Genomic DNA, 12501 nt, shown 5'->3' on the forward strand with positions numbered 1-12501 from the left:
AAAATGTCTAGGAACTAGAGAGGTTATATTTTGTGTGTGCGTTCTCTTACAAAAAAGTTATGAGTTCAGGTTCAGGAACTCATAAAGAACGTTTATGTTTGTTTCATCTTTAACTCATTACTTTACTTTAACTCATTAACGTATGGCCGATCCATTTCCATTTCTTCTGTCTGATTGTTGTTATTATACTGGTTTGTTTCGTTCGTTTCCATAGTTCTTCATTCGTTATTTTATTAGGCCAGTAAATTTTTAGGATCTCTCCTAAGGACCTATTTACAAAAGTCTGTAGCCTCTTTGTTGGGCTTTCGTCGTGCTTCCAAGTTTCTGCTCCGTAGAGTAATATGCTTTTTACACAAGTATAGAATATATGTATTGATTTTTGTTGACTCCGTTATTTCACTTGTTTGCTAGATTTTATTTAACGCATTGAAGGCGAATTGTGCCTTCGTTATTCTTGCTTGTATCTTTTTCATGCATCCTCCTTTTCTTTCCATGATTAACCCCAAATAAGTGACTTTCTCTACTTCTTCAATTTCTTTGTCTTTTATTTTTATTTTATTAATTTGCGGGTTATCATTTTTTAAGATTTTTGTCTTCTCTGTATTTATCCGGAGACCAATCATGTCAGAGTACTGTGTTAGCTTATCGACTTTTGTTTGCATGTGAGTTCTGTGTTCTGTTAACAGGCAGACGTCGTCAGCAACTTCAAAATCTTCAAGCTGATTAAAGAGGTTCCATCTAATGCCTGTCCGATCATCTGTTACTTTCTTCATAATCCAGTCTACCAAGATAAGGAACAAAGTAGGAGATAAGATACAACCTTGTTTAACACCGCTTTCAATAGCTATTTCTTCTGTGTTCACTCCCTCGTGTTCTAGTCTAGCTTTATACCTATCATAAAACAGTTTCATCAACAGCTTTATATCATCATAAAACAGTTTGATCAGGTTAATAATTTTTGTTGGTAGACCATACTGTCTTAAAATTTTCCACATTTCTTCCCTATTGACTCGGTCGAAAGCCTTTTCAAAGTCGATAAAACTTACATTTATGTCTTCCTGCCATTCATTAGCTTGTTCTAGGATGATTCTTAAGGTGCATATGTGATCTATAGTGGAGCGCTTAGCACGAATAAGCACGAACATACTAAATTATATATCCAATAATTTTTATCCATTAAACAGATCGGTGCAGATCGACCTTATATCGGCTCCTCTACTATAAAGGAGTATCAGAACTGTGTATTAATTAAGAACTACAATAAATATGGTACAAATTTATTACAGACACCTGAATTATTTGCAAATCTAGAAAATCAACAGTTTTTGTAGTTTTCCGGAATCATATAATTGTTTACATTCAGCTCTTCCGCCTAAACATTTCTCATTTACAAAAACTCTCGGCACAGTAGTGGCTCCGGTAAGATCCCCCAAAATTTTCTGAATTTCTTCTCCGTCATCTCTACCATCCAAAACGTATTCGGTGTATTGTGCATCACATTTGTCGAACAGTTCTTTGACCATCTTGCAGTATATACAATACGACTTTGAGAATATTACGATTTTGTCACTTTTTATCATTTGTTTCACCAAAGCTAGTTTTGGAGAGTTTATTGTGTCTCCTTTTGAGGAAATGCTGGAGTCGCGCTTGAAGAAAAAGTAATTTGAAAATTTGAACATGATTTTTGATGATTTTTGATTTTGATTTTTAAAATGTCATTCTTTTAATTTGACAAAGACAGATTGTATAAGGTTTCCATTAACGTCAATTGTAATCATTTTAGGCAGTAAAATGAAGTAAGACCACATGAAAGGTGAGAGTTGTCTGGTTATTAGTGTTCGTCTAGCGTTTGTTTGTCTCTGGACAAGTCCCAACTACGACAGTATTTGTATGTTTGTATGTATCGGTTTTAGAACGTCTTTCGACGTTGTCCGATGCCTAACTTCCACGTCCTTCTATCATCCCATTGGCCATCTCTAATATCCCTTGTACTCATTGCTTTGGTTACAGCTTCTTTCCATGTCTTTTTGGGTCTTCCTAGTTTTTTGCGGTTTGGTGGTACCCACTGCATAATCTTTTTGGGCAATCTTGTGTCTTCCATTCTTTGAACATGACCATACCAAATCAACTGTTTCCTCTCAATGTCTGTTGTTAAGTAACCATCTATTCTAATTCGTCGTCTTACTTCCTCATTTCGAACTCTTTCCCTACGGGATATACCTAACGATCTTCTAAACACATCCATTTCTACAGATTCTAATTTTTTCCTGTTGTTCTCGGTTATTCTTTAAGTTTCTGCTCCGTAAAGTAGGCTGCTTTTAATAATATTGTATTTTCGCTGTATTCCTATTTCGGAGCTCCAAAGTATTCCATTTAGGCAGCCAATTGTTCTTCTAGCTTGTGTTACCCTTTTCTGTATGTCCTCATCGTCTTTTCCCGTTCTATCGAAGATTACTGCCAGGTACGTGTATTCACTACAGGATGTGATTTCTTCATTATCCTCTAGTTCGATATTGGACAACTCAGCTCCTATGGGTAGGTATTTAGTTTTTTCCACATTAATTTCCAAACCTCACTGTTCATATTCCTCCTTTAGTTTTCTTGCCATATACTGTAGATCGTCTTTATCATTAGCTTTGATGACTTGGTCATCAGCAAATTGTAAGGTATATAAACAAACCTCTCCGAGGTCTACACCCATACCGTGGCATTTACGTTTCCACTGGTTTAGTGCTTTTGCAACATATATCTTGAACAAAGTTGGTGAAATACAGCAGCCCTGACGCAGACCCTTGTTAACGATGAACTTTTTAGATTTTTTAAGGCTTTGATTAGAGTGTAGCTAATGTTAGTTTCTTGTGGTGATTTTCACAATTTAGTCACAGGAACGCTGTCGTATGGTTTACGGAGGTCAACAAACATGAGATGGGTCTCTTGATTGGTTGCTGATTTTTTTCAATTAATTGTTTTAGGCAGAAGACATTATCTGTGCAAGTCCTTCCAGCGCGGAAACCAACCTGTTCTTCTTCTTCTTGTTCCCTATACTCCATCTCAATGAGATTTCTAAGAATGCGCCCGTACACCCGGCTTAGTGTACTAGTTACCGATATTCCTTTGTAATTTAAGCAATCCAACTTATTTCCTTTTTTATGAATGGAAGAAATATAAGCTACTTTCCATAAACTGGGTGGTGTCACACCGTTTATATATTTGTTCATACACCAAGTAAGTGCTTGAAAGAGTTTATCTGTGCCACATTTTATTAATTCGGCAGGAATATTGTCTTTGTCCACACCATAAATACCTGGAATAGGTCTTTCAGAACCTCACCAGGCAAAAAAATGTCTCTCAGAAACGGATAACATACTTTCTTAGAAGCCTAGATTTATTGGACTAATGTAGGGAACAAACAAAAGATTTTTAGGTCGCAGTGTGGAAGAGTTTACAAGCCCAAAATAACTTTGCTGTCATTATGCAATCATTATGTTGAAATTTAGGTTTTTTTATTTTTTGCATTTATGTTAATATTGTTTTCTAAATAATTGTGGTAAATTTCTGGAATAGACAACGGGTTTCTTAGATCTTTAGCCAATAGTAGACTTACATGTATAGCCTTCGTTGATTTGTAGGTGGACTTGATGCTGTTTCGCTAAGATTTTGAAAATTCGATTTGCCACATTTAAATCTTTTCGTTTTGGTTCTAGTTGCTAGTCGTATTGCGTCTTGTTTAGTAATCCTTAAAGGCAACAATTATCATTAATTAAACAAATTAAGGAAAAATTAAAAAATATACGACTATTAAATATAACGGACTGTTGTATGCTCAACGAAAATAGACTAATTTATTTTATATTTAGTACAATAATATTTCTCATGTATACATAAATGCATCAACATATCCGCGAAAAACACAGTAATGATACATTTTTTATGTTTTTTGTTGTTACATAACGTTTCTTTAACTAAATAATTCCCTAGTCTGATTTTGACATCTCAGGGCCATTAGACGAAAATATTGTTCAATAAACTTGAAGACTGCAGTATTTTTAAATTTAGAATTATGGCTTCAATTAATTGTGAACAATGAATTTTTTGTCTGTGTTGGCGACATATTTAGAGTGTACATATCTTTTTACCCAAAAGAAGATAAAAAGCAGCCAGAAAACTACAGATGTATCAACTTGTTAAATACTACCCTAAAACTTACAACTAAAATTTTACAAGACCTAATGAATCAGAGAATAAGTTTAGCAGATGAACAACAGGGTTTTCGTACTGGAATAGAAGATCGTGTACAGATGCAATATTCGTCATAAAGCAAATTACTGAGAAATCACTGGAGTATAATAGACCAGCATTTCTATGTCTGATAGACTTGAAGAAAGCATTTGACAGAGTAAGACTACAAGACAAGATAACACAAAAAATAATAATGACATAGGAGAATATCAATGTGGATTCAGAAGAGGACGCAGCACGGTGGATCAAATTTTCCTGCTGCGTGAGATACAAGCAGAGAGCTATGAATACGGGAAATCTACATGGCCCTATTCATCGACTTTAAACAAGCTTTTGACAGAGTTAAACGGAAAGAAATATACAAAGTACTATGTGAAATTGGAATTAGTGGAAAATTAATAAAGATGATAAAAGTTACACTCGGAGAGAGAAACGGAGAACAGGGTAAAAATAAATGGAAAGGAAACAGAAAAGTTTAAGGTCGGTGAACGGGTACGACAAGGAAATCCACTGTCATCATGGTTGTTCAGTATCCTTCTTGAAATGGTCATCAGAGAAGCCGAAATTAACAGGGCAGGACTTGTATACCAACGAAAACACCAGTGTTTGGCATTCGCTGATGACATAGTACTGATAGCCAGAAATAAACAAGAATTAAAGGAAATACTAAAAAGACTAGAGGAGATTGGAAGAAAGAAAGGGATATACATAAACGAAGAAAAGACTAAATATATGGAATTGTCAGAACGAGAATACATACAAGGAAAATACCTGACAATAAACACAGAAGCCAAAATATATAAATTCGAAGAAGTAGAGTGATTCCAATATCTAGGAGCGACATTCACTAGGAGACCAAATATAAAAGAAGAAATCCAAGCGATAATTATGGCTGGTAAAAGATATAAAAGTAAAAAATACATATACTGACCTATTGTTACAGTTAAAAATTCTTTAAAAATTTTTTGAAGTTAATTATTGATATAAATTACAATAATTATTGTATAATGCATTGTAAGTGGCATTCACCACTTGAACCTAATTTCAGCCCGGGAATAATGACCCGTGAGTAACTTCAGCCCTTGAGTAATGAACTATTACTCACGCGTAAAGTAATGGGTGTTATTATCTATTCAAAAATAGGGAATAATGAGCATGTTATTAAACGGTCGTAGAAAAATGTTTTAAATGTTATAAATATGTAAAAAAAATATTGAAATACTTGTGGTCTTTAATAATTATTTATAGAGCTATAAATATTTCTTTATATTCTTTTTTTTTTATAGATTATAGTTTAATGATTGAGTGGGCATGAAGTCCAAATATTAAATTTTTTTGTTAAAAACCATATTGCACAGATTAAAAAAGAATTATTTATTTCCATAATACATAAGCAAATCGCAACAATAAATCAGTGATCATTTAAGCTTCTATTTATAAAACTCGTTTTACGGATCAGCAATAACTGACCTCGAATTTTTTGTTTTCAAACAGTAGTTCCGCCTTAGTTTAAAATATATACCAGTTTCTTATTTTTAGATTTCCCAAATGCCAATCATTTTTATAAGTTATTTAATTGTTTTACTGACCTTTTGGCTGTTCTTGAAACGACTCTGTCTTCTCTTTTATTAAATACCCGCCCACAAAAGGGATTGGATGTGATGAAGTACTAGGCCAGGATCCCACATACCAAAAAAAGTTGATTAATAGTCATAGTCATACTTTATTGATCCTCTAAGACAGCGTTTCCCAAACTTATTCCGTGGCCCGGTTATTTTTGTGTTTATCCTCCGTGGCCCACTAATTTTTTGCATACCCTGGTGTGTGTGTACAAGAAAACATATTTAAATATTTATTACAGTTATATTTTAATAAAGAATCATTAGATTACACAAAAATGTAATAAAAAAAATAAAAATCAAATACTTTATTAATGAAAAATATCGTTTTTGGTTAAAAACTTCACTTTTGGATGAAAAAATTACAATTTTATCCTCAGGAATGGTTCGACTTCAAACGATTCCTATACTTATTTTTGAGAAAAGTCAGTGCAGTTGAAATTCCTGCTCAACACTTACAGGTCGTAACAAAAGGAATTAGAAATTATCGCTTTTTCTGCTAAAACTTGGTACTCCTGACGGCAAGACAGCCAAAAATCTATCAGTGGTATTTTTCAAGTATGTCTTTAAGTGCCCAGTCACACGATAGTTCAGTTACTGACTCAATATATATATATATATATATATATATATATATATATATATATATATATATATATATATATATATATATATATATTATTTTTAGCATCTTATGACGTCCCCCCATGTTAAACCGTAGTCTCTCGTGGCTTCCAGGTCTTCGTGAACTCCGATATACGGTTGCCACGAGGACTTTCCCTAAAATGTATCGCAAATGAAAGGTACCACTTCCTACAATGCTTACACAAAATATTGGCAGGACGTCCTCAGTCACGTTATCTGTATAATAATATACACATTACTTGGAGCAATTGCCGTCAGGCGCGCCATGTTCGCTTGCTGTATATCTAAAATCACTTTAACGGTTTTGATGGCATCCAAATATATATTTATTCAATTTGCGGTTGTAGTGGTCTCCGTATATTTGAGTTTATGTCCTCATGGCTTCCACTGCGCTGTTGTCACCTCAAATGTTGGAATTTAGACTTCGGATATTTTTATAATTGATTATTGTAGTATGTTGAAAAAAATATTGTTGTGATATATTAATGATATTTTTTTGTATAATTAACAATGTATTTTTTTTCACTGCAAAAAAAAATTAAAAAGTTTGTTCATTAAAATTGATGAATTTATCATAACCAGTTGCCGAATCTGCTGGTCTAATTGCTCAATTGTAACATATTATAGAAGTGTTAAAATTGAATTCTTAATTTTTTATTACAAAAATTTTACCTCGACAGCGTAGGGTACAAGAGGACGGCTTAAGTAAAGTAAGTACAAAATTTTTAATAATATAATTTGTTCAACTAATAGGTGCAAAGGTGTCTGGAAAATAATAAAAATGTTTAAAACATTGCTTACTTATTTCATACACTCAATGTATTTTTTTATGTAAGGATATGGAAAATAATATTTTGAAAAATATTTAAAATATAGTAGTAAGTCTTAAATTTCACATTACATAAAGTAGTTAAGTCTGCTAGTCTACAAAATTAAAAACAAATAGAATACATACTTAAAAAAAATTAAAGCACTCATGCCATACCAAACGAACTACATTCTTACATATTTTAAAAAGAAAAATCTTTAATTTTGCCCAACCCGACTAAACTATCGGCAGGTAAAAAGTCTGCAGTATGCGGGGGCCCTACTGTTGAAATAGATTAGAAAATTAAAATAAACTTATCTACCATTATGAAATTCTAATTTGACACAAAAAACTGTATCCTGGATTAAGAACAAGTGTGTAGAATACTCTCGTGAATTAAGAAGCGGTTCTACTGTAGGGTGACCATATCATAAATTTGAAAAAAACGGGACACATCCAAGCAGCAGTAGCGCACCTATAATTTTTCTCTGGGGGGAAGGGGGTTGGCTTGGGCGTCGAAATTTTTTTCTATATTTTGTGAAAGACAAGTTACATTTTCCTGCTATTATTTATATATTTTTCATATGCCCTGGGGAAAGGGGGTTTAACTCCCAAACCCCCCCTGGGTGCGCTACTGCCAAGAAGGGTTTGGAGCGATAATACACAAACAGGGATTGAAACACCGTCTTTTAGCTAATTTGGAACCTATAAATCCTTTTCAATTTTAAATGTGTAATTTACGTACGATCAAGACTGCGAAACGCAGAAAACTAAAAAACTACGCTAGAATGACGTGGATAAACAACCAATCCGTCAAAACAAAACAGGGAAGAATAAAAAATAGCGAGAAACACAGCAAACTCAACAAATAAAAAGAAGAAAAATGACAGGTTTCGCTGGAGGACATTAAAAAAGACAGAAAACCATCAAATATAACAATTTTACAAAAAAGTCAGATAAAAAAATACGTCCAGCATTAAAATAAGAGTACTAAAAAACAAAAAAAAGAGAAACCCTGTTTGAAGACAAACAGATCGGCAGAATATGAGAAGAATATTACGAAAAAATGCTATTCGGTATGAAGGAAACAGATGAAGAAGAACAAGATAACAACGAAGTAGAAATTTTCACAGACGAAAACGTACAAAAACAAATATTAAAAACATAGAAAACGGAAAAGCAGCAGAAGAAAATGAAATAACAGTGGAAAAAAATACAGAGGAAGAGAATTACATAAGGAAGTAAACCAGCTAATACAACAAAAAATATGAACAAAACAGACTACCAGCCGATTGGAACGCAGATATTATAGTAGGTACCTATATACAGTAAAACCCCGCAAATCCTAACTAATTGGGGGGACAGCCTGTTCGGATTCCGAAAAGGTCGGATTATCCGAAAGTTAGCCTAACTAATAATTGAAAGTTTACTTTGTCGTTGATTTTGAGTCGCTGTGCCTGCTCTTCCACCCATCTCAGATTGATGTCACTGATGCAGAGCCAGTGTCATCATTTGTGCTTAGTCGTTAACTCCATGGCTTGATTTCTAATTTGAATAAGCTCCATTTTTCCCCGTTCCCCTATACAAGATGGATCAGAAAACTAAGAAGAAAGTGTAATTACAGAATGGATTGAAGCTGACGACAAAGGGAGCGAAGAATTTACGGATGAATACATTGTAGACTTGGTTCAACCTCAAGGCAACCCTAATGACTAATGAAGATGAAGAAAGCGAGGAAGAAGTTTCCCTGTCATATTGAGTGTCACACGCAGATGCCACTAAAGCCCTGGGTGTGGCTCTACGTTACGTGGAGCATAACTCTGCTGCATTACCAGTAGATGTAATGTTTATGTGTAAATAGAATTAGAATTAAACAATGGTTTCGAATTCACCTGTATAAGTTGCAAGTTGGGAGGGTCAGGTAGTAAAAAAGTTACGAATTGGCCGGTGTACATTTTGATTTAAAAAAGTTTGTCATTAAGAGTTACGAGTTGGCGCGTGTCCATTGGAAGAAGGAGAATGTCACGGTTAAAGAATTTAAGGGACTGGTTTAGATGCAGTTCTATAGAACTCTTTAGAGCAGCGGTGGATAGATTAAAGATAGTGATGATGATATCCAACCTCCGATTAGGAGACGGCACTTGAAGAAGAAGAGGATATTAGATTTTACTGATTATGCCGCCCCCTTGTGATGCCGCCTGATGCGGCTGCCTCACCGCATCATAGAACGGCACGGCCCTGAAAATTACAGTCTTTTCGTTTAAGTCGCTACAGGTAAAAATAAGTAATTAAATATCTTATATAGAATAGAATAGAATAGAAATATGCTTTATTGTCATGAAAAATTTAACAATTTTAACAAAGCTTACAAGAATCATAAATAAAAACAATAACAAATACAATTTACTAAAATTATACAAATCGTCAATATAAATAAAACATAATAAAGTCAAATAAAAATCAGTAACAATCTATTGCAAAATTTAAAAAAATTGCAAATTGCGTAATCTACCTTAAGAAATTTAATAAGTGATTTAATAAGTTATGCTGCTGCATATGACACTCAAATATAGATTAAGATTCTACTTATACATAAGAATACTGCAATTTCTTAGTTATTGGTTAAGAAACTCTGCTATTGAATAATATGGTCTTTCAGATAAATAGGCTTTTGTCATTTTACGGAACTTGGGGAAAGATGTTGCAGATTTAAGTTGTAGAGGGAGATGGTTGTATAGTTTTTTTGCAGAATATAATATAGATTTCTTTACTAACTCACTGAACGGGATCGGTAAATAGATGTCAAAAGTAGAATTTCTGGTGGAATAGTCATGTCTAGGTCTTTCTGGAAAGACATGTAGATGTTTACGAATTAAGCAAACAGTTTCTAAAATATATAAAGAAGGTAATGTTAGAATTCTGTGATCTTTAAAGTAGCTTCTGCAATGTGTTGTTCTTCTGAGGCCAAACAGATATCTGATTGCTCTTTTTTGCAATTTAAAAATAACATCGGATTGGGCAGCTGTACCAAAACCCCAAAAAGGCAGACCATATCGAAGATGGGACTCGAACAATGAAAAGTATGTTATTTTGGAAGAGGCTAAATCCATTTCCTTCGAGACAGATCTTATTGCAAAGCAAGCTGAGGATAGTTTCTTGCTTAACACATCGATATGAAGGGACCATTTAAGGTTGCTATCTAAAAAAATACCAAGAAACTTTACAGAATCAACGATACTGATCTGGCTGTTATGAAGAGGTAAGGGTTGAAGAGTTCCTTTATAGGGTAATGCGACTGTTTTATCTACGTTAAAAGAGAGTAAATTAGAATCTGACCAGGATTTTATTGTGAGTAGATCAGAAGTTATAGTAGCATGAAGAGTTGCGATATTTGAGTTGCTCCAAGTGATACTGGTATCGTCAGCAAAAAGAAAAACTTTTCCATCGATTTTTAAACTAGTGATGTCATTTATAAAGATAAGGAAAAGTAAAGGACCCAATACTGAACCTTGTGGTACCCCACATACAACATTTCTGAGACTAGAGTCTGTATCATTTGCTCTAACCAGTTGTTTCCTATTTTCCAAGTAAGATTGAAACCAGTTCAAAGAAATACCTCGAATTCCATAGAAATCTAGTTTTTTTATCAAAATGTCGTGATTTACACAATCAAAAGCTTTGGCATAATCACAAAAAACAGTGGAAGTGTGGAGATTATTGTTTAATGCTTGATAAACCTCATGTAGTACAGAAAACATGGCATCGGTGGTACATTTATTATTTAAAAAGCCGAACTGATTTTGTGATAAAATCTTGTTATCAACGAGAAAGTGACATAAGTCGAGCTTTTATGAGTCTTTCAATAATTTTGGAGAGTACCGGTAGTAATGCAATAGGTCTATAATTGCAGGCAATAGATTTTTCACCTCCCTTATGAAGAGGAATAATGATGGCCGTCTTTAGGCACTCTGGAAATTTACCTTTCTCAAAAGAATCATTTATTAGAGAGATGAGGACTCCCAACACATTGTCTGGGAGATTTGAGAAAATTTTTATGGATAGTCCATCGGTACTACAGGAAGATTTTCTTTTGCTACTCTTGATTGTTTGGATCAGTTCAGATTTACCAATCGGTCTTATAAAGAATGAATTCGAAACCTTTCTTGAATTAGGGAGATAGGAAATGGGATCTTGTTGTGACACAATAGTTGATGTTATATTTTTACTCACATTAACAAAGTATTCATTTAGATTTTCTGGGTCTGGAAGGGAAAATGTTTGAGCTGTGTGAGTTTTACTTCGAAGATCGTTTATTATGGACCAAGTTTCTTTTGCAACACTTTTGGAGCTTCTGAGACGATTTTGATAATACAATTTTTTAGCCGATTTTATGTTTTAAATAGATTGCCCTGTACTTGGTGATATATTCAATAACAGAGACGTTGGTAGTAAATTTCTTGATATACAGTAGTGAACGCATGTTTCCAGACCAGCTTATTCAAAAAATCACTGAAATTATGATCGACGTCCAAGGAAGGAAAGTGCCACTCAGAGGTTAAGCATAAATTTTGGAATTTACGAAAGTTCCGACCGGAAAAAATCCTGCCTAAACGTCGAGTTTTCGAGGAGGACTTGCTAAAGATGTTAAACTTCGTATAAACCGCTTCATGATCAGATAGTCCCGCATTAACAGTTGTAGCACAGACATCAAGGGGTGAGAAATCTGAGACAATATAATCAATTATGGTAGATGAAGTCTTTGAAATCCTTGTAGGAGAATCAATGTGCATTGATAGACCATATGATTCAAATATGTTGACCAGGGATATTTGTGTAGCACAAGCAGCAGCATAATTAATGTTGAAGTCCCCGCATAAAATTTTTCTGCTTTTATGTGGCAGGTCATCTAACAAATTAAGCAGGTTCTGAAAAAATAGTTCCACGGAAGTCAGGTGATCTATAAATGCAAATAATATAAAGATTAAGGTTCTTACTGTAAACTAAGGAAAACTCAAAGAATGCTTCAGTTAATAGAAAGTCATATTTTGTTACTAGAGAAAAATCATTATTTGTAGAAAGAATTAGGGTGCCTCCATGAGCTGAACTTGGACGGTCATACCTAGCAATAGTGGAATATTTTTCTACAAAAAAAGGCTCGTTGACTTCAAGCCAGTGCTCAGTAACCGCAAC

At 33.9% G+C, this 12501-nt stretch overlaps 2 protein-coding genes across 4 annotated transcripts in view; one reads left to right on the forward strand and one right to left on the reverse strand.

The window, feature by feature from the left end:
• Positions 1-12501, forward strand: part of LOC114343020 (phospholipid-transporting ATPase VD) — a 346327-nt gene that overhangs the window by 42321 nt on the left and 291505 nt on the right. The window lies entirely within an intron of this gene.
• LOC114327911 (glutaredoxin-like) lies at positions 1262-1727 on the reverse strand. The gene has a single exon (XM_028276622.2). It carries the CDS (start codon positions 1677-1679, stop codon positions 1308-1310), a length of 372 nt encoding a protein of 123 aa, XP_028132423.1. The 5' UTR covers positions 1680-1727; the 3' UTR covers positions 1262-1307.

Source organism: Diabrotica virgifera, chromosome 3 (assembly GCF_917563875.1).
Source record: "Diabrotica virgifera virgifera chromosome 3, PGI_DIABVI_V3a".
NCBI lineage: Eukaryota > Metazoa > Arthropoda > Insecta > Coleoptera > Chrysomelidae > Diabrotica > Diabrotica virgifera.

What these genes read in the sequence shown, in the direction of transcription:
- LOC114327911 (XM_028276622.2), bottom strand. Translation starts at nt 1,679, where the DNA reads ATGTTCAAATTTTCAAATTACTTTTTCTTCAAGCGCGACTCCAGCATT.